Source organism: Rana temporaria, chromosome 2, assembly GCF_905171775.1.
Source record: "Rana temporaria chromosome 2, aRanTem1.1, whole genome shotgun sequence".
NCBI lineage: Eukaryota > Metazoa > Chordata > Amphibia > Anura > Ranidae > Rana > Rana temporaria.
In genome coordinates, this window is record NC_053490.1 from 204,990,638 (window position 1) to 205,014,530 (window position 23,893).

The following is a 23,893-nucleotide window of genomic DNA, read 5'->3' on the forward strand; positions in this document are numbered from 1 at the left end:
TTACCAATGGCATAAAAAACAGTAAATATGAGAATAAATACAATAATGATGAGTGATGAATAATAATGTAATATGCACTGAATATTAACTCCTGTGGTGTAAACCTTTAAACAACAATACAAATAGTGGTGCAATTATATATAGACAAAACCATAATAATAGTCCCAATAGGTGCTGGGTGTGTGCTCAATCACTGCACTCCCTGTGTAGTAAACCAAGCACAATGCTGTTTAAGACTTGAATAGTGTTGGGTGCGATCAACCTCCCTACTCTGTTAGCTGCCTCACATGCAGGTGTCAGATCTTCCACATAGTACAGCTCATGCAAGACAAAGAGAGAAAAAAAGATCCTCATAGAGCAATCATGTAAACCATTAGGAGACAGATGACATGCTTGAGATAAGGGCGCACTCATGAATCCCCCGGACACAACAGGCAACAACAATCCTCCTTTAGGCGCTCAGGATTAGATGTTCTCCTCATTCGGATGTGCAATCCGTCATTCCCGTCACTTAGTCATGGGTTACCCATGACTTAGTCACGTGTCTAGTGACGCAAAGTGTGGGGCAGGAGCTACGAACGGGAATGACGGATTGCACATCCGAATGAGGAGAACATCTAATCCTGCGCGCCTAAAGGAGGATTGTTGTTGCCTGTTGTGTCCGGGGGATTCATGAGTGCGCCCTTATCTCAAGCATGTCATCTGTCTCCTAATGGTTTACATGATTGCTCTATGAGGATCTCTTTTTCTCTCTTTGTCTTGCATGAGCTGTACTATGTGGAAGATCTGACACCTGCATGTGAGGCAGCTAACAGAGTAAGGAGGTTGATCGCACCCAACACTATTCAAGTCTTAAACAGCATTGTGCTTGGTTTACTACACAGGGAGTGCAGTGATTGAGCACACACCCAGCACCTATTGGGACTATTATTATGGTTTTGTCTATATATAATTGCACCACTATTTGTATTGTTGTTTAAAGGTTTACACCACAGGAGTTAATATTCAGTGCATATTACATTATTATTCATTCACATTTTTTTGGTTGGTCACCTACTCTATATGCTGCGATTATTATTTAGGGCCCTTTCACACGGAGCGGATCAGTAATGATCCGCTCCGTGTGTCCGCTTTGCTCAGCGGGGATCCTCCATAAAATCCCCGCTGAGCTGGCAGCTGACAGGACGGTCCCCGCACACTGTGCAGGGACCGCCCTGTGTTTCCTCCGCTCTCCCCTATGGGGGATCGGACGGACACGGACCGTAAGTCCGTGTTCATCCGATCCGGCAGACGGAAGAAAAATAGGATTTCTTCCGTCTGCAAATACAGATCTTTGCGGAGGCGGACAAATTACGGGTGTCAGCGGATGTTCATCCGCTGACACCCGTAATCACATAGGGACCCCCATGTAGGGTGCTCAGTCAGTGTCAGTTCAGTGAGGGAGTAGGACGCTTCCCGACGAGTCTGCTCTCTCCAGGGACCAGACAGATAGCCAGCTAGACACCGCAGACAGGCAGGTAGGCTCCTACAATCTTTGCTGCATGAATCAACTTGCAGCCCATAGGACCGGCTCCTTCCTTCCCCTCGTGGGCCCCTCTCTTCAGGTAAGACCCTGTCTTTCAGGGCCATCTTTCCACCCCCAGGAATCGCTAGTGACCGTCCTTTTCAGGACAGCCACTCCAGCGATCCAAATTGCGGCTTTTTCTTTTTCTTTAGAGACGCATGCACCCCAGTCACCCACAATCACCCCGGCCACTCGCCGCGCATAGCAGCGCTTTTTTCCGGCAATCTGCGGCTCTTTTCCGCATCCGCGCCAGACCAGGCCTGATTCGCGGCCGCCGCAATTAGGAAAGACCGCGGCTTCAGCCGCGGCCTAGCGGCACGCCGCAAAAAGGAGCACTGACAGCCTGAAAATTCTCCTGGAATTATCAGGGATCATCCCCCTATCCCTGGAGGATCCCATCCTCCCCTGGATTAACAACCAGGTCATACCCACCAAGCCAAACAGCCCCCAAACCTGAGGCCTGTGGCCCGGTCGGCGGCCATCTTGGTACTCCTCAGCTACAGTGACACCCTTCTTCCCCCCATTCCAAACAGTACTTGATCCAGGGTTTCGTCCGATCGCCTTTCAGGGATCAGGAAGGAATTTTTTTTCCCTGCGGCAGCACATTGGCTTAGCACTGCCAGGGTTTTTTTTGCCTTCCTCTGGACCAAGGCCCAAGCGAGAGGATTCAGCGAATCTTCCCTCTATTGCAATTAACCCCCCCCCCCCGGTGACTGGCAACAATGGTTAAACTGCGATACTCTGCAGAAACGATTTGGGGTCTGAGACAATTCGCAACAGTATTACCAGCCATCACCAAAAAGGCCTTAAAAATAGACCAACTTTTGAGATTCGATCGACCATCAAAAATTTCAACCATTTAACCCAGCTCAAGCACATATCATGTGCTTTGATCAACACAAGATCGGCAGTAAAACACCGATCAGAAATCCACGATTTCTTACTACAAAACGATCTAGACTGCCTCTTTATCACAGAAAGCTGGCTTTCAGACGACTGCAACACCATTCTTGGAGAATTGGTGCCAGAAAATTATCGAATCATAACGGAAAACAGAATAGGGCAAAGAGGAGGAGGCCTGGCGGTGATCCATAAGTTTCATATTGCAATCACTAAGCCGGTCCTTCAAAATCCTCTTCCATTTATGGAAACCCTTACTCTTCAACTTCAAACTAACCCCCAGGAGACTGTTCACATTCTCCTCTGCTATAGGCCACCTGGGCCAAAATCGCAGCTTCTACCATCATTAACGGAGTTCATATCCACTTATACCCTTAACAGCAAACATCTTTTGCTGCTCGGGGACTTCAATCTGTGGGCCAACTCCTCACAGGATCCCATTGCGGATGCCTGCATCGATCACCTGGAAGGATTAGGACTACAGCAACTTATATGCGGACCCACGCATGCTTCAGGTCACACACTCGACCTAATTTTCAGACAAAATCTGAAAATAAACATTTTGGGAAATGAACCTTTGCCATGGACAGACCACCATGCAATTAGTTTCATAATTTCCAAAATTCCACCAGTTATAAAAGCACCCAAGCCGGTGACAATACACTGGGCTAGATCACAGAAGAAGCTCCATTCGGAACTCTTCAAATCTACCTTGGGAAACCGAATCAAAACTATTCACCCTCAGTTAGCAGCCTCAGATACACTGGATGCCATAAATGCAGCTCTGCTACAGTCAGCCGACTTAGTAGCACCGAAACGCAAAGTCCGAATCCGGAAAAAAAAGACCGACTGGTTCAACAACCAGCTGTCCCTACTGAAACAAGAGCGCAGAAGGGCGGAAGCAGCCTGGAAAAGAAGCCCTTCGGAAGATCACCTCATCATCTACAAGGCAATAACAACACGATATCATAAAGAAATCTTCAAAGCCAAGAAACATCATTTTTCTATGACGATTAACAGCGCCATGAACCGCCCCCGAGAACTCTTCAAGATGGTCACCCAGACCATGAATCCGGGATGTCTTGAAGTCCCCAATTCAGACACCCAAGAGTTCTGTAATGAACTATCGGATTTCTTCATCGACAAAATCGAAAGAATCCGGGTAAGTATTCTGCAAAATACCCCCCTCAGCCCCCCCTTAAATCAACTACAAAATAATACCCCCCTCAGCCCCCCCTTCAATCAACTACAAAACACCAACAGAAACCTTCTACAATCAATTAAGTTCACTCTGGAACCCATCTCCATCGACACCACCAAAAATATCATTGGTGCGTTGAGGAACAGCACAGCACCCAATGACATCATTCCCACCAAGCTGCTGAAGGAATGTGCCGACATTCTGGCGCCTCCCATCACACAGCTTATAAATCAGTCATTTAAGGAAGGCATAGTGCCATCCCTGCTGAAAGAGGGCACAATCCAGCCCATCTTAAAAAAATCTTACTTGGATCCCAAGGACCCAACTCACCGCCGCCCCATAACAGGCCTAAACGTTCTCTAATGGAGAAAGTAGTGGTACAACAGCTGCAACAGCATCTGGATACCCACAACCTACTCGATCCATTTCAATCAGGTTTCCGTCCCGGTCACGGGACAGAAACGGCCTTACTTAAAATATGGGACGATGCTCTCGAGGCCGCAGACGAAGGAAAATCCTGTCTCCTGGTTCTTTTGGACCTAAGCGCAGCCTTCGACACAGTAGACCAAATTGTTACTGATGCGACTAGCCGAGGTAGCCAGAGTCGCAGAAGGTGATTTACCATGGTTTTCCTCCTTTCTTGGAAACCGATCACAAACAGTGAAACTGGGATCTTTCACGTCGGAAAAATGCACGGTGCCATGTGGAGTCCCCCAAGGATCCCCCGTCACCAGTGCTGTTCAACATCTATCTGCGTCCTCTCTTTGATATTATCAGTAGCCAAGAACTACTCTATCACTCCTATGTAGACGATACGCAACTGTATTTTCGGATCTGCAACAAAAAGAATCATCATCTCAGTTTAGAGAAATGTCTCTCTTCAATAGAAAACTGGATGACTAAGAGTTATCTTAAACTCAACAGTTCCAAAACAGAACTTCTTATGTTTCACGCCAGCCGAAAGAGTCAACTGGCAACAACTTGGACACCACCGCCCATTCTGGGCCAAATCATCTCCCCTAGCTCCAAAGTCAAAAGTCTAGGAGTCATTTTCGACACCTTCATGACAATGGACGCACAAATGGGGTCAGTAGTCAGCGGATCGCACCATCTGCTGCGCCTACTACGCAGACTTATTCCATTTATCCCCAAAGATGACGTAGCAGTCGTGGTGGGAACAATCGTGAATTCCAGACTGGACTATGCAAATGCCCTTTACCTCGGGCTCCCAAAGTACCAAATCGCTCGTCTGCAAGTCGTACAGAATACGGCCGCCAGACTTGTGACTGGGAAAAAAACATGGGAATCAATCTCACCTTCACTGAGAACCCTTCACTGGCTGCCAGTAAAGGACAGAATTGCATTCAAAGCACTCTGTCTGACACATAAGTGCATCCATGGGAAGGCTCCGCAATATCTTTGCGACAAGATAGAACCTCACAATTCCAACCGCATTCTGCGATCCACCGACCAAAATCTGGTCAAGGTTCCAAAAACTAAATACAAGTCCAAAGGAGAAAGAAGGTTTGCTTTTCAAGGTCCTAGACTGTGGAATGCTTTACCAACCAGCATTCGGCTGGAGGAAAACCACCTGACTTTCAGAGGACAGATCAAAACTCTGCTCTTCTGATGTCATGAGACACGAACAACTAGCGCCCAGGGGCGATTCAGTTCACATGTGCCGCGCTATATAAGTTATTCATTCATTCATTCATGTATGTCCCGTTTTCATCCGCAAACGGACGGATGAAAATGTGGACATACGGTCCGCTAGTGTGAAAGGGCCCTTTTTGGTGTCATATAATTAAGTATTTAGCAGCGCTGTAGTACAATTTATTTTGATTTCAATGATGAGTGATGGTCGTGGAAAAAAAAAAAAAAAAAGTTCCAATAAGTGAACAGATATTCACCTAAATATTGAGTTACTTCTCATCTAGTTTCTCCTCCCAGTAGCTTCCAGTCTCTGGTTCCAGGTAATGACTGAAGGCGAATACAAATTCCCAGGTAATGTCTGCAGTGACAGGGCGGACACACATTTGGCAGTTGACAAGCAGGAGTCCAGTAATAGGGGAGCTGCTGTTGTCTTTTCCCCTAAAACTGAGGTACAGTAGCTCACACTCCCACATCTTTATACTTAACAAGATCTTAATGCAGAGGCCCATGGCAATGTTTACATTACTCTGCTGGCTTCTTCTCCAAGTAAATAGATAGACGCCAATCAATCTGCTAGTCACAAAGATTTTTAAGGCCAAGATGCAATTGTCGTGTGGAGAAGACAGACAGGAATGTAAATATTGTCACAGGACTCGGCAGAAAGAGCCAAGTATAGAGATTTGAGGGGGGAGAGGATGGGCTACATTTGTTTAGGGGGAAAGGGGTAAGAAAACTTAGTATAAACATTTCCATACTCTGCAGGCTCCAAGACCAACAACCTTATTTTGGCTTCACTACTTAGTAACACAAAAAATGACAACTGGGTTCAGTCTCAGACATTACTAGATGCATACTTGTCCAGATCACTTGTAAAGAAGTCAGGGTATGGATAACAGTAAAAAAAATAAAAATAAAACAGAAGTATTGTTATTAGTCATATTTTTAGTCATCTGCCCAATAAATACCAAGGGAGAGCTGAGGTCTGTCTGAGGCATGAGCCCTTATTTTAAAATGTACAACACAGTAAAATGCTTTATCGTTACAAGAGGTTCTGCCTTCTTACACATTAAAGCAGAACTTCACTCTCTCAAACATGAACAAGTTTCAATCCCTATGCTGCATTAGTATATATGCATATGAAAGTATATAATTTGTAGTCGTTTTAAACCCGTTTCTTTTTTTTCAGTTACTGGGTTTCCATGCCTAGCCAAATTATGTCATACATCCCAGGAGTCTTCAGTAGGCAAGGAGGGGCCTTCTCAGTTAAGCACACCCTCTCCTGCTTGCATGCCTGAGCCAAGGGCAGGTGGATCCCAGAAAGCAAATGCTACACTAATCATCTGCCCTTACTCAAGACTGTCATGGTCAGAAATGCTAGGGGGTGTTTCTCAAAAAAATAAAAGCATTAAGACATGGATGGATGCGACAGCTTGCTCCGAGTATTAAAAATAAAATAGTATTTTTGGTGCTCAGATAGAGTGTAGTTCCACTTTAATTATACTCCTAAAACAGAACATGCATCTATGGCAATACTTAAACCACTGGTCAGTTTCAGAAAAGCAGATTTCAGAGAACACTGCACATTTCAGTTTCCTCTCTAATAGCCATTAATATACTATAGGCTGGTGTTTACCTCGGCAGATTTCTTCTCTTCCTCATTTGTATATGTACTCTTGTTCCTGTTCTCTTGGAAACAGGATGAAAAAGAAGTTGAAGGACCTAAAAACAAAGAAATAAATATTAATAATGCAAATGACAACAACTTTTTGTCAAACTAGACACTGAGATTATTTGGGGCTGCAGTCATGGGCTTTGGGCTTGTGTCAATGGCATCCGTTTGAAACTCAATAAATTGACAGGGGAATTAGACCTGCAGTTTACCGATTTGTGGACGCGTGTGGCCAGTGGCAGAGCCAATCAGCGGTTCCAGCGGACTCTATGTCCGCCGACGACCCGCAATCATTCTCCGCAGTGACAGAACAGGGATCTGCCAATGTAAACAAGGCAAATCTCCGTTCTGACAGGGGAGATCACACAGATCCTGTTGCAGGAAGATGGATCTGTGTCCCCCCCCCAGTCACAAAGTCCCCCGTACAGTTAGAACACACAGTAAGGGAACACATTAACCCCTTGATCGCCCATGATGTTAACCCCTTCCTTGCCAGTGTCAGTATAATCAGTGCTAAAAATATGCAGTTATTGCTGCAATAATGTCACTGGTTCCCCCAAAATAAGTGTCAATGTCACAGTCCCACTAAAAATCACCATTCGCTGTCATAAAAATAAATAAAAATGCCATAAATCTATCCCCTATTTAGTAGGCGCCATGTCATCTCTTGGTGTTAGTCCACTGTGTTTTATCAAGTCCAAAAAGTCAGCACAGCCCTCTATCAGGAAATTCTAGAGCTCTTTAGGCTTTCCTCTGCTTACCAGCTTTATGGAGATGCCGATTTCATTTCCCAGGAGGACTTGGCACCTGCCCACACTGCCAAAAGTACCAATATGTAGTTTAATGATCATGGAATCACTGTGCTTGATTGGCCAGCAAACTCGCCTGACCTAATCCCCATAGAGAATCTGTGGGATATTGTCAAGAGAAAGATTATACGCCAGATCCAACAATGCAGATGAGCTGAAGGCCGTTATCAAAACAACCTGGGCTTCCACAACACCTCAGAAGTGCCACATGCTGATCGTCTCTATGCCACATTGATGCAGTCATTTATGCAAAAGGAGCCCCGACCAAGTATTGCGTGCATGGACCTACATTTCAGTAAGCCAACATTTCTGTATTAAATTTTTTTATTGGTCTTATGTTATATTGCAATTTTCTGAGATACTGAATTTTGGGTTTTCACTAGCTGTAAGCCATAATCATCAAAATAAAAATAAAGAAATGCTATAAATATATCACTCTGTGTATCGCATCTAAATAAAATATACAAGTTTCCCTTTTGAATTGAATTACTGAAATAAATTAAACTTTTGATGATATTCTAATTTTAGGAGATGCACCTGTACAATATTTGTTTAGACAGGGAAACATTCAACATATGGTAAGGCTAGATTTATCTGAATAAAACGTCAGAATAAGTCATATGATAAAAGAATAAAATTATGGCCGACGACTTAAAGCGTTTGTAAAACCAATATTTTATATTCCCGATATGTGCCTGCTGTACCATGTACTTGTATATAAAAAATAAAATAAAACAAAAAAGAGTATCCTGCTCTCCATGTATTGCTTCCTTTGTATAAAATCCCTGTTCCTGCCAGTCCCTCTGCTTTCCTGTTAAACTGACCACACTAAGGAGAACACAGTGGTCAGTTCTCTAGCCATGCTGGGAACTCTGTGTGCTCTCCTTTAATGATCGGACTTGTCCTGACACTGCTCCCCTGCACAGCCATTCACTGGAAAGCTCAGTGAACTGCTGCTTCTCTCCCCCCCCCCCCCCCCCCCCCCAACTCTTATGCAGCTGAGAAGAGAGGGAACAGTGGAAAGGGAAAAAAGGTGTTTATAATAGGATTTTTTTTTTTAAATATACCTATTAAAGCCGCACAATTCTGGAAAAAATGAAAACCCGCAGATCACAATTCTTGGGGAACATCTTTCACATTATACAAAAAACCTTTACCGTTTATTTTTTTATTCATTAAAGTGTATTTTTTCCCCAAAAATTGCATTTAAAAAGGCCGCTGCGCAAATACAGTGTGACATAAAATATTGCAACAATCATCTCTTTTAGACCTGAGAAATGTTGATAAACATTTGCCAGAGGCTTTTTTTTGATGGCTGTGAGTGAGCAGAGAACCGCTCTGCACTGTTTACATAGAATCGTGGAAATGCTGGATTAAGATCATGGAGGGGGGTCAAATCGAAAACGCATTTTTTTTTTAACGATTAATTGTGCAGCTCTCCCATCTATACACAAATGTTGCCTTTCAATTACATTTTAAACTGCGTGGATTGTTTTAACAAGGCGATTGTTTACAATAATTTTAGGCTGATCATACACTATGCAAATTTCATCCAGTTTGGGATATTTGCTTAGTGGGTGGCCCCGTCACCACCCTTCCACCTGAGATCCTTCAACTGAAAAATAAAATCACCAGCTGAGGAAAACAAAAGCTGCAGTGGTAGAAAAAAAAATTATTTTTTGATCAGCCCACAGTCAGACTGTAAAAAAAATATCATCAGTATATGGCCAGCCTTATGGCTCATGTACACAGGGGCAGCTGAAATCCTTTTCTGAAAGCTGGAAACCGATGGAGAATAACGTCCGTTCTACAGCTCTTACATACCACCTGTATGTGAGTTTAGCAGCGGTTATGAGCATTTGAGGTTAAAAGCTTTTATTAAAGATAACTTCAGGAGACCTTTCTAAATGCCCACAATGCATGAAAAACCAAGTAAATTATTATTATCTATTTCAGCCATTCTGTGAGAGAAAAGAGAGTAGCAGCAGAGAGAGCAGTGTGCTTGTAGATAGTCTTATTTTTTGCGTTTTTACTATGGATCCCGTCATGAGAGCAAATGCTCCCGATGTTGGTGTGATGTCGCTACTGGACTCATCCATTTAATGCAGGCAACAGCATGGGGTGAAATGTGTTTTTTTTATATGTTCAAAAAATATCAGAAATGTTTTACCCCTTTAAAAATATTTATAACTGCAAATAAATGCAGTTTACCGCAGTTGCAAGCATTTGGCATTTAAATTTGTGGGCAGGCTACAGTCCTGAACACAATTTTTCTGCTTTCAAAGAAGTGCCAGTAACCTCAACTGCCTCTAAACTACTATAAAATGACAGAGTGTACATGTGTAGATAACAAAAGGAGAATTCAGGGGTAGCTGCAAAAAAAACACACACATCCCAAACTGCTCCTAAACTTCAGTTGTGTAGCTGTAGTGTACATACATGAGGCCTTACTCATTTCTGTCTGTAAATTGCATCCTCGGCTATAGTGGTATGTAGACAACAGTTTTATTTTAGGTCTTTTAAACAAGATGTGAGATAACATCTCAATGTGTGAAAAGTAACAAAGAACTGTGGCTGAATACTAAAAATATGCAATGTTTCATATTTACGCAACTTAAAGTCAGGCACCACCACTGCTTGCAGTGAAAAAAAAAATACATAAATAAATCATGATGCATTAAAGCAGAGTTCCAGCCTCAAAGTTTTTTTTAAAAGTCAGTAGTTACAAATACTGTAGCTGCTGACTTAAAATAAGGACACTTACCTATCCAGGGATCCCGGCCCCACAAAGCCGATTTGTCCATCGGCTCAGTAGCAGGTTAAGGGAAACCGGCAGTGGAGCCTTCAGGCTTCACAACTTGTTTCCTACTGCACGAGTCACATGGCTTTTTCCGAATGGCATTGTCGTTTTCTGGGACACGCACAGGTCCCAGAAAACAGGGGAAGGAGGAGGGCTCGAGGCAGAAGAGGAAATTGTGTACCTTGCCACGGAGAGGTTGGGACGGAAGTATACCTCAACTCAGTTATGTTATCTAAAGTTAAAATAAAGATGTTGTATGGCAGGCGTTTATACTGGAAATAAAGCAGGCAGGCTCCTTGCACGTTCTATGTTCCAAGCAATAAAGTAGCGTGCTTAATCAAACAGGTTGATAAAACCTTCAGTGATGTTAACTATGACACTAACGATTGGAATTTCAGATTTTGTACTAGGACTATTTGATCCTAAATTCCATTAATTTAAAGTAATGAATAAAATCAGAATGCAAGATTTTAGGGACTCGGGAAGATGGAAGTCTTTAGCCGATATTCAGTAAATGCCATCACCACCTCTTCTGATATGGCAGGCTACCCAACTATGACACTATCTTAAATCTTTACCACTTGATCCAACATTAATGGTTGGGCCTACTGCTTTTGTGTCTTTTTAGGACATATGCAGAATTGATAACCGGAATTGCATATTCCATCTTATATTACTGCATGGGAACGGGATTTGAACATTTTTAATTTTTATACATGAATCATCTATTTTGTCTAGAATGCAAGAATCAGGATATAAAATTACCAGAGAAATTACATTGTATGTTCCCAATCGCAGATCCTACTTGCTGGCGCTGCTGGGAAGATAGGGGGAACGCTTTTTCATATATTCTGGCTATGTCCTCGAAGACAGCCTTATTGGCTAAATGTATGCAAGTTGATCAACGACCTTACTGGTCTATCCCTTGATCAGAATCCAGGAGGTTGCCCAATTCATCTTAGTCCCCTCTCTAAAAAACAAAATGATCAATGGTAAGGCATTTGTTAACCCCTTAACGCCCGCAACATGGGAAGGACAGGCAGATGGGCGTATATATACGTCCTTGCCTTCTAGCGAGTGGGGGGTCCGATCGGGACCCCCTCCGCTGCGTTCGGCGGGCGGATCCCCTCGGGTCGCAATCCGGGACGACGGCGCGGCTATTCGTTTATAGCCGCTCCGTCGCGATCGCTCCCCGGAGCTGAAGCACGGGGAGAGCCGTATGTAAACATGACTTCCCTGTGCTTCACTGTGGCGGTGTATCGATCGAGTGATCCCTTTTATAAGGGAGACTCGATCGATGACGTCAGTCCTACAGCCACACCCCCCTACAGTTGTAAACACACACAAAGTGAACACCAACTCCTACAGCGCCCCCTGTGGTTAACTCCCAAACTGCAACTGTCATTTTCACAATAAACAATGCAATTTAAATGCATTTTTTGCTGTGAAAATGACAATGGTCCCAAAAATGTGTCAAAATTGTCCGAAGTGTCCGCCATAATGTCGCAGTCACGAAAAAAATCGCTGATCGCCGCCAATAGTAGTAAAAAAAAAAATTTATAAAAATGCAATTAAACTATCCCCTATTTTGTAAACGCTATAAATTTTGCGCAAACCAATCGATAAACGCTTATTGCGATTTTTTTTTACCAAAAATAGGTAGAAGAATACGTATCTGTATTTATTATAGCAAAAAGTAAAAAATATTGCATTTTTTTCAAAATTGTCGCTCTATTCTTGTTTATAGCGCAAAAAATAAAAACCGCAGAGGTGATCAAATACCACCAAAAGAAAGCTCTATTTGTGGGAAAAAAAAGGACGCCAATTTTGTTTGGGAGCCACGTCGCACGACCGCACAATTGTCTGTTAAAGCGACGCAGTGCCAAATCGCAAAACCTGGCCTGGGCATTTAGCTGCAAAATGGTCCGGGGCTTAAGGGGTTAAATGTGGCCAGGGCTTGCGAGTCAGTACATTGGAAATCCTAATCTCCACCTGCTATAATTCAATGTATTAGAGTAAAAAGTAATACTGTGGGATATGACAATTCAGTGGTAAATGTACTTGGGGAGTGAGAGGGGTGTTTTTTTTACTTATTTAATTTTTCCATCAGGGGATGGCTGGTGATGTGATATGGCTGGTGATGTGATATGACTTCTCCGAAAGCCTAGAATCGAGAAGACCCATGGATAGCTCCTCATCATCATCCATCCCCAGGTTATGGGCATCATAGGTCAACTAGGGTAAGCGACGTTTAATAAATATGGGAAAATGTAAAGTGTAACCCAAGAGGAAATGGGGATGAGGGGGAAAGAGAAGGATGGAAAGGGAAAGGGATGCACTTTTGCACCATCGGTTTAAAACGAGAGGAGAAAGAATAAAAAGGAAGAATTAAGTAGAGAAGCATGTGCTATATCCAGAAAATGGGGCATGTGTGGATGTGTAGTGGGGTTCTACATGGCCTCTTGAAGTGGCCGGTTAGCCCTGTGGCAGGTCTGAGAGAATGTGTCCAGTCCAAATACAAGATAAAATAAAAGGTATTTATTTATTAATGTTGGTTAAATAGGTTGTATTAAATAAGATGCCAGGTTTGTTTATGTATAGCATTGGGCCAAGGGGTGCCCGTTTTGCATTTGAAATTTTTCTTAGAAACTTAAAAAAGTTTTCAAAGCGGAGTTACACCCAAAAATGGAACTTCCGACTTTTTTTTTTATCACATTTTTTTTATTATTATTATTATTATTATTATTATTAAACATTTCATACAAACAAATTTAAGTCATAGTGATAAATAATCCCCCCAACAAAGAAGAGAAAAATACACTCAATTACATAGATTATATCAAAGTATCAAAAATAGAAAAAAAAACACAAAACAAACCTAGCACCTCTCAGACCAAGTTAGCTTAGCATACAGTAAGCAAAATTTAGTATTACATGGAGACATAGATACATTTTACACGTTAGATTAATCACCCCTGATATCAAACATCAGTCTATGGCAACCTCCACTAGGCAGCATGAAATTATCTCTTTTACACACCCACTTCTCTTCTACACCCCCCACCCTCTACTCTTTGCTCCCATCTACCTTCACTCCTCTCCACTAGGGACACTGTCATAATGGGTTACTGGAGTCTATCCAGCATGGCCATATTCAAACTTTTGGGGTGTAGCTCTATGTATGTTAATTTTTTTCTTTTAAGTATATAATTAAGTTTCTCACTCCATTGTTTATGGGTTGGAGCAACAGAAGAGGATTATTTTTATAAAATAACTTTACGTGCTAAATATAGGAATCTTATCTACATTGTGTGCATCTCTCCTGGTAACGCTCCTTTAGGGATTATTCCCAATAATGCAAGTTTGGGCACCCCTCTTAACTTAGTGGAGCATAATAAATTTAAGGTTATAAATATTTTTTCCCCAGTAACAATGAAGCTTTGGACATCGCCACAGCATGTGGATAAGAGATCCATTAAATAAGGAGCAACGGGGGCATAGCGGTGTTATATATTTTCCCCAAGCATGGAGTTTTTGTGGGGTATAATGAGCCCTGTGTAAAATAAAAAACTGATATAGCCTGTGGGAAGGCAAAAGGAATCTCTTGGGTAATGTTTCCAGGGCCCGTACCCAGTCCTCCTCATCCAGATCTTCTATGTCCCTTTGCCAACGAAAAAAAACTAAATGTATCGGTTTTCTCTATTGCTTGTAAATTAGAATAAAGTTCTTGTATTAGTGCAAGTTACAAAAGTTGCCTTTGATAATATTTTAGAGCATTTATACTGTAATTGAAGTTTAAAGGTTTGGCTTTGTAATGCATGACGTAATTGGAGTTATTGGTTGAAATTATTATTCGTGAATATATTATTATAATTTTAATATATTAAAAAGGTAGTAGAACATCCCCTTCATATAACTGATACAAAAATATTATATCAGCTTTTTTCCAATTTACCAATTCCAGGAAGTCTATTCAATTCAAAAAGAAAATAATATTCCCATATAGGCATATGTTTCGTATAGCCCTTATGCGGAGTAATAGTTTGCACCGCTTCCCATAACCTATGAATTAAATAAAAAGTAGGGAATTTCCTTTTATTATAAAAGTGGTGAGCTACCATTAAATGAACTAAAGGGTACACTTGAAATTGGGATATTATCTTCTGTATGGGATATTGCATTTCCACTACCTCCCAGCCGTGCCAATGCTGCAATTGTGATGCAATAAAGTACAATCTTGAATTAGGCATCGCAATTCTCCCCTTATCTATGGCCCGTTGTAATGTTTCAACTCTAATTCTGGGTTTTCCACCCTTCCATATGAAAACCCTAAAAACTGAAAAGCGATAGCTCTAAACAACAGCAGCCATACAGGCATACGTATAACATTTGGGGCATTCAAACCATCTTCACCAAATTTGCTCTCCCTATCACAGTCAACAAGAATTTACTCCAGGTTTTACTCAATTGTCTAAATTTGACAATAAGAGGGAGTAGGTTCTTATTTGGACATAACCCTTTTTTTTTTTTTTTTTTTTTTACAGGCACCCAGCTCTCACTTCCTATCCTGGCACCAGAAGGAAGATCGCCTCTCCCCCTCCCTGCAATTTATCGGCCATTCACAGCACGGCTTGCATATGTACAGTGCAGGCCTACAGTAAGAATGTCGGCGCCACAGAGAGGAAAAAGGCTTCCTGCACCCGCATCGCTGGACCGTGGGACAGGTGAGGGATTATTAAAAGTCAGCAGCTACACTTTTTGTAGCTGCTGACTTTTAAAATAGGTGGAACTCCACTTTAATGACAAAAAATAAAATAAGTCAGTTGGGTATCCGATTTGTCTGCCGCAATATTGCAGTCCTGCTATAAGTCGCGGATCGCCGCCATTACTAGTAAAAAAGAGAAATAAAAAAATAGTATAGTTTGTAGACACCAACTTTTGAGCAAACCAATCAATATATACGTATTGAGATTTTTATTACCAAAAAATATGTAGCAGAATACACAGTGGTCTAAATTGATGAAGAAATTTGATTTTTTAGGTAATGTTTTATAGCAGAGTGTAAAAAATATTGTAAAACCGCAGAGGTGATTAAATACCACCAAAATAAATCTCTATTTGTGGACACTTTTTGGGTACAGCAATTGTCAGTTAAATTGTTTTTCATAGGTCATGCAACTCAAAAACTGCATCAAAAACGTAACACGGGTGCGTTATTGATGTATTCTCACTGCATTTCAACCAGGTATGTGTTTTTTTTTTTTTTTACTGACCAAAAATGCAGCAAGAAGGATTTTTAACACCACAATGGAAGCACAATGGACCAGTGTGATACATAGAATTTAAAGCGCTAAAAAGATGCCAATAATGTCCGACAATTCATATTCATTTAAAATTCATGATATTAATTAAAAAGTTGAATAATATATAAATAACATTTATATTTTTTTATAAACTCATTTTTGATTTTCGGCCAAGTGCATTCGTCCTGCATTTTCAGTACCAAAATTGTAATTCGGGGCACCTCTACAGGGAACTCTGTACTCTCTTCCAATGATCAGACTTGTCCTGACACAGCCTTTCAATGGGAAGCTCAGTGTGCCGCTACTTCTCCTCCCCCCAGCTCTTAGGCCCGGTACGCACAATGAGATTATCGGACGAATGACCGTCAATTTTTTTATTTTTTTTTGCATGTAAATTTTAGATCGAATATGAGGAGTTTACTAAAGTCACGAAAATTCTCGTACGATTTTATTTCATGTGTTGTAGTTGGAGGTCGACCGATATGGGTTTTTCTCTGGCGGATGCCGATATTTTTGCGGCCGATATTTTAAGCCGATTTTTATTTCATTTTTGGCTGGTGGCACTATTAGGTGGCACTAGCAGGTTTCACACTTGGGTCAGTTTCACACAGTTACACTATATCAGCTATGTAACTGAATGCAGAGAGAGACCAGCTGTTAAAGTTCAGCGGTCAGGGTGGGCGGGACCCAGCAACTATCAAACACCAGCCAATGATTTGGGCTGCTTAAGAAAGGGGGCGGGCCACATACATGTAGCAGCCCACCCATATTCCATCCCACTGGCTTGTCTGATAGCCGCTGGGTCTCGTCCACCCCTGGCATCAACCTGAATTTTTACAGCTCTTCTCTCTCTGCAGAGCAGTTTCACACACTCGGTGGCTCTGGCAATGTAGTATGGGGAGAAACACTTGTGGGTCGACTGGCAAGGCTCAATTAAATCAGCCGGATGTGCATAAAAATCATCCGATGCCGATTTCTTAAAAATGTCCAAAATATCCGCCAGATTTATCGGTCGGCCTCTAGTTCTAGTGCATTTGTATTGCATTTTCGAATGACAGCTGTACTGATTAAATTGTACGATCTGGCATTGTCCGAAAAATATTTTCATGCTTGTCCGATCAAATATCGGATGAACTATCCCGATTGGCTCTCGAAAGCTCTGTACCAACGATCAGATTATTGTCTGATCGCTTCAAAAGCAGTATTTTTCGTACGATTTTCTGATCATGTGTACCGGGCATTTTGCAGCTGAGAACAGAGGGAAAACCAAAGGGCAACTCCAGAAAACATTGATAGTCAGCCAGATCAACCATGCATATTGAAGGGACAGATGGATATATTCTCTGTAACCGTTGAGAACTAAAAAATATTCTAATTTTAAATTGTATTGGGGGGTATCTAGACGGGACCAAAAACATCATAGGGTACTGCCATACATCTGGAATATCTCCTGGAATATCTCCTTTCAAAGTGGACTTGCACTGATTTCTGAATCCTATTCCGCGGTAGTCTTCATTCTTCTCCTCCTCGCATTGTCTTCTAGGAAATCTGGCACGCTGTCTTTTGGGTCCTGTGTGTGTCCCAGAAGACAGCCAAACATTCACAAAGTGCCACACGACTCACGCATGCGCAGTTTTAAATGGGTAGTGAAGCCGTAACGCTCCACTGCCTGTTTCCCTTTAAAAAAAAATTTTTTTAGCTGGAACACCGCTTTAAAATTAATAGTTAAACCTTTTGTCAGTTTTTATCCTAGATATGGTATCTGCTTAGTGCTGTCCTAGTTTAGAAATAACAATATGGACCAATGTAGGGTTGTTTGGTCTCTGACTATTCAGCTCTACTCAGAAAGCATAGGCGGTTGATTGAGTTAAAGTAAACTCTAATCTAAATTTTAAACCTGCTCCCACCTCCATTGTAAGTGGTATACCGACTAGCCTGTACAGGAAAGATGTCTATACGTACCAATTCTAAAGGCGCTCGGGTCTGTTTAAGCAATCGACTCCAAGCGCCAGTTTCAGGGGATAGGGGGGACAGGCAACAATGGATGCCCCATATTAGGCCTATGGGTAATTTTATGGCCCAGGCAATGGATCTTTTGTCAGCGATCGCTCCTCTCCCCTGAAGCCGGTGTAGTGTCACAGTCTGCTGCCTATCGTTAAATGCTGCGGAAGCGACGTGGCGGCCAACCTCGCATGCGCAATGCGTTCCAAACGCAAGTGCGATGCGTTCCAATAGATTTATGACAGTACACACCAGCGAACCTGGCATTCAGGGCGACGTGGATTTAGAGGAAAGTGGCCAGTCGCTTCGCTCGGACTCCTCGCTCCGCTCGCTCGGCCTCCTGGCTCTTTTTTTAACATCCTCCAATCCACGGGGATGTTAAGGAAAGAGCCTGGATGCGGACTGAGGTTTCACTGGTGTGTACTGTCGTGAATCCATTGGAACGCATCACACTTGCGCAGTTGGCCGCCGGGTGACTTCCACAGCATTCTACGATAGGCAGCAGAATGTGACAATACACCGGCAATGGGACACATATGGGCAATTTGGAATCAAAAGGCAGAATTGCTGCAGTTCTGGCACAATTCCAAATCTGCACGACATGCGTTTGGGTGTCATTAAGTCGCAATTCTCATGAAAGAATTGCAACGCAAGTGTAAAATCACTCCTGGCTCAAGCCAAAATTTGGTCTCTGAACGTCCTTGAACAATCACGCATAGGGCAGACTTTTGAAGTGAATGGGCTGCTCTATGCAGGACACGTTTCCACATAAGAATCACGCAAACAAAAAACCGAGCCAAGTGTAATGTGAATGTGGCCGGCCATACACAGTTCTAATCTCAATTGGTTTAACAGGAGCCAGCTGAGGTTAATTGGCAGGCTGACGTTACCAAGTTGATTGATTAACTTAGGTTGTCCCCGGCCAGATTTTTCTTGTGATTATCACTAGCAACGGCTATAGTCGCTAGCGATAATCACCATCTTCTCCCGGCAGGGGAAATAGTTTCACTATTTTGCTAAAGACTTGAATTCAACACCACTTTTCACCAACTTACAGCCCCCCCTCTACGGTTTTTTTTCCCCTTTTGCCTCGACATATGCTTTTAAAAAAAAAAGGGGGGGGACATAAAGGTGTTAAATTTGCCAAAACTGGAGAGGGCAAAAATCGGGTGCAGCTCTGCATAGGAACCAATTACATTCCAAGTTTTGTCAAAGCTTAAAGCGGAGGTTCACCCGTATATATTACTTTTTCCCCTTAGATTCCTGCTCGTTTTCTCTAGGGGAATCGGCTAGATGTTTTAAAATATGAGCCGTACTTACCGTTTACGAGATGCATCTTCTCCGTCGCTTCCGGGTATGGGCTGCGGGACTGGGCGTTCCTATGTTGATTGACAGTCTTCCGAGAGGCTTCCGACGGTCGCATCCATCGCGTCACGATTTTCCGAAAGAAGCCGAACGTCGGTGCGCAGACGCAGTATAGAGCCGCACCAACATTCGGCTTCTTTCGGCTAATAGTGACGCGATGGATGCGACCGTCGGAAGCCTCTCGGAAGACTGTGAATCAAGAAGGAACGCCCGCTTCCGAAGACCCATACCCGGAAGCCGACGGAGAAGATGCATCTCGAAAACGGTAAGTACGGCTCATATTTTAAAACAATTAGCCGATTCCCCTAGACAAAACGAGCAGGAATCTAAGGGGAAAAGATCAAACAATAAATAAATGGGTGAACTCCCGCTTTAATTAAACAAGCTGGAAGCGGATTGGCTACCATGCACAGCTGCACAAGATTTTGCACTCTCCAGTTTTAGTAACCACCCCCCCCCCCCCCACCCAAAAAAGTGTTTTAGGTTAAAGTGGATCTCCGCTTAAAAAAAAAACGATTAAAAGCCAGCAGCTACAAATACTGCAGCTGCTGACTTTTAATATCAGCACACTTACCTGTCCTGGAGTCCAGCGCCATCAGCAGCAGAGGACGAGCGATCGCTCGTCACTCTGCTGCGCCCCCCCCGCCATCCTCGGTGATGGAACCAGGAAGTGAAGCGCTCCGGCTTCACTGCCCGGTTCCCCGCGGTCGCGCTGCGCCGTGCTGACTGGCTCCTGCTGTGTTCTGGGAGCCAAGTGTTTCCCAGAACTCAACGGGGGAGGGGGGGGGGTTTTGGGACGGGATCTGACGTCCTTCCCGCAGTCTGTGTGGCCGGAAGTAGGTGCAAATACCAGGTATCTGCACCCCCCTCCCCCTGAAAGGTGTCAAATGTGACACCGGAGAGGGGGGGGGGGGGGGGGAAGGGTTCCGATGAGCGGGAGTTACACTTTAGGGTGGAGCTCCACTTTAATAACTGCAGTTGGGAAGAAATGTTTTGTCACTTTGGACCTTTTGTAAATGTTTACACCTTTCATATTTTTGTTATTGAACTTCACATTGCAATTTGTAACTCACTTTGTAGGTGACACATTGCAGTTACTCTGTCTAATAAGCTTTAAAGATAAATAACAGTGTAGCACTGCAAAGTACAAAACAGAGCTTGCACATGTAATATGGCTGCTCCCAAGTATCACTTTACTGATTAGGAGAGATACTCACTTTCATTGTCTGAGCTGTCACTGCTGCTGAGATGCCTGTGTCGCTTCATCCTAACGCATCCTAAAAAACAAATAAAAAAATTAGTGTTATTGCTAATCTGAAATACGACTTCCATGGCATTTACAGTTTTACTTGCTTGGCATTTAATATTTCACATCTACGGTACACCTAAAAATGTTAGAACAGGGGTTGTCCCAAACAGTTTTCCAAAGTTTGGTACTATTGGCTAGATGATGCAACTACAGCTACATGGTAATGGAAATGGGGGAGGAATTCTAGATCCTTATTGTATCAGCTCTTTTGTGCTTGAGCTACATACCATCCGATTCCTAAGGAATTGCAATGTGTGCACGCACGTATTATGTGTGCGTATATACATGGTGCATTCAGTTTTCCAGAAACGTGCCACTCCAGACTGAGTTAGGGCATGGCAGTCCACTTTTATTTAAAAAGGTAATAAAAATGTTCTAAAAACAGTAGAGCTGCACGATTCTGGCCAAAATGAGAATCAACATTTTTTTGCTTGGAATGAAGAAGATCACGATTCTCACAGCGTAAAATCTTTTTTTTTTTTTTTTTTTTCGTATAAATGTAAAAATGGGCTAACTTTACTGGCTAGTTTTTTTTTTAATTCATTAAAGTAATTTTTTCCCAAAAAATTGCATTTAAAAAGACTGCTGCGCAAATACAGTGCAACATAAAATATTGCAACAACCGCCATTTTGTTCTCTAGGGTCTCTACTAAAAAAAAATATATATAATGTTTGGGGGTTCCAAGTAATTTTCTAGCAAAAAAATAAATAAAAAATAAGGATTTTAACTTGAAAAGAGCTGTCAAAAAAAAGGTTTGGTGTTTAAGTGGTTAAACTTTACCTAATTTACAAACAGAAGTTTATTCCTTTGATGTGATACAATGTTTAGACTTAACTTTCCACTGATAAAGAATGTTTTCAAAACTTGGCAGGCTGCCCAGACTTGGCAGATTGCCCAGACTTTGAAATTTGGCTGAGAGCAGAGAGGAAATTCTTTGCATACCAAAGTGCAGAGAGAAAATTATTTTCATGTCAAAGATCGTGAAACCCTGTGTCAAGAATCGAAACAGGAAAAAGATTGCGATAACGATTGACAATTAATTGTGCAGCTCTAACAGACAGTAATCTTCCCTCGCGCAGGGGGGGTTCCACCATCACTTTATAAACACAAACTTCAGCCTCCTGGCTTACTGTCAGCTTCGTGCTGTTCAGTCGCAGGCCATATCTGTAACAGTTCATGCATGTAATAAAGTCTATGAAATAGTAAAAAAAAAAAAAAGGAAAGTATATAAGTGCTGCAAGGCTGGGACACTGAAGGCTGCTATCTTCAGAGATGAACTGACTCTGCAGAGGTATAGGAGGTGGCGCTTCTCTTTCTTCAATATCGAAGGCAAGATGCAAGGTAAATTTAGGGGGCAATCAAAATGTTTCCCGATTAGCAGTTTGAGTTGATCTATCATATGTGGCCACCCGATTTTGTATTTTTAATCCCTATTGATGCCAAAGTACAAGTAGGGCGCAAGAGGTTACCATTGCCCCACAACCTTCAAATGCCCAGGTTTGGAAAGACAATGGGGCATTTTGTTTTCTCAATTCATAAAATGCATTAGGGAAAAAACCCTTAAAAACTTTAGAAACACTTTAATCCTTTTTATAATGTTGGGTTTCACGGAATGGGCCACAAATTAGTGATACAAACTGGATAAAGCATCATCACTCTGTGTAAGGCTAGCCATGCACGCTTTGACCTGCTAATCCTGCTAATGCTGGCCATACATGTAAACTGTAGATTATTGGTTGCCTGTAAAATTTCAAGAAACAAACAAACATAAAAATGCATTTTAATTATTTTTTTAAAATTATTTTTTTCTCTCAAACAAAATAATTGTATTGAGCAGAAGAAATGAAACCTACACGATCCAAAGTAAAAAGGGTATACACAGACCCAAAGTGGCAACATTCGCACATTTAAGGCAATGGGCACCAAGCTACAAACATTAACATTCACCATACATGTAAATACGACTAGTCTCTTAATAATAGAAGTATTAAATATTTAAAAAGAAATCTCATATATATATTTTTTTTCCATGACAAACAGTTTACATATCATAATGAACCATATATAGCATAATAGTCTTTTTGAGGGTCTCATAATTGATTATTTTCCCCATTTTCTTTTTTTTTCCTATATATTTTAGTCTAGTGTAAAAGAAGGGTGGTCCAGTTTTCATACTATAGTCTTTTTATATTTTTATTTAAGAGATGGTACCCTAATCCATGAACAGGGTCCAGCAGTCCTTGTGTTATAGACCTCACCATTTTCTTGGACATAATCAAACTAAGAGAAAGAGTGCTCTAGCAAAAAACAGCTTTTAAATGCACATAATAAATTTTGCTCATGTGGAAAATGATGCATTGATTCTAAATAAGATTGTTTTAGGTTGCGGTGGTATAAAATCCCTGAAGATATCTGCTGACAGTCAGCTCTTTGCTCAGGAATCTGTGAGAACCGAGCAATCACTCTGTTCTTAGTGTCAGAGTCGGCGGACCGAGGCTGCATCCAGGTAGGCAAGTATGATTAAAAAAAAAACACACACACACACACACACACACACACACACACACACACAGTAAACTTGTCTTTGAAGGAATAATATGAGAGCATCGGCTGAACCTTGCTGCCAGAATACCCAGGAGGGTTGTTTCCTATGAGAATGCTATGACTTTTGTGTTGAACAAGCATAAAGTCACTTTGATCGGGTGAGTGTGGAAGCACAGCATTTGCATGGAGCACAATGAAGCATTTTAGAATGGAGGAATACAGTTTGTGATGGACTTTTTTTTTTTTAATATGGGACTGGTCGTTTTATAATAATATTCGTAACAAATTCACTGCACTGAATAATATTTTACTATATTTGGTTTGATTTTATGACAGCGCTGAGGTATAGGTCATTTATGGGGCCAACATGTCTGTCCACTGTACAGACTCAGACACTTGCATGCAGACTGCAGCAATAATTTGTGCATGTACCACAAGGTTTGCAGCCGATGCTGGGAAAAACAGCAACAATTTAAGGATTAAGAATGGGCAATTGAAGTTTGTGGAACAATGGTAAAAGTTTCTGCCATATTTATTGACTTCAAATGTGCTTTAAGGAATATCCATCATAATCTTTTTGTTATTGTTATGTCCCCTGTAGGACAAGGTGCAGGTAAGTACTTTTTTCCCCCCATGTTACCAATGGCTTTTTAACCATGGTTATAACATTTGACCTGCCCCCTTGCCGCAGGCAATCTGACAACAGTTCAGATGGAGATGGCCAATTCATAGCCGCAGCTATTGTGCATCTGAATTCTACAAAGAACCAATCCA

General features: G+C 42.0%; 1 protein-coding gene across 1 annotated transcript in view; it reads right to left on the bottom strand.

Annotated features, from left to right (window-relative positions):
- Nucleotides 1-23,893, bottom strand: part of JADE3 (jade family PHD finger 3) — a 98,479-nt gene that overhangs the window by 42,539 nt on the left and 32,047 nt on the right. Inside the window, exons 2-3 of the mRNA XM_040336293.1 lie at nucleotides 20,483-20,542; nucleotides 6,952-7,037 (exon numbers count right to left, since the gene is read on the bottom strand). Coding sequence (XP_040192227.1) covers nucleotides 6,952-7,037; nucleotides 20,483-20,531 — 135 coding nt within the window. The 5' untranslated portion in view covers nucleotides 20,532-20,542. The remainder of the gene's footprint in view (nucleotides 1-6,951; nucleotides 7,038-20,482; nucleotides 20,543-23,893) is intronic.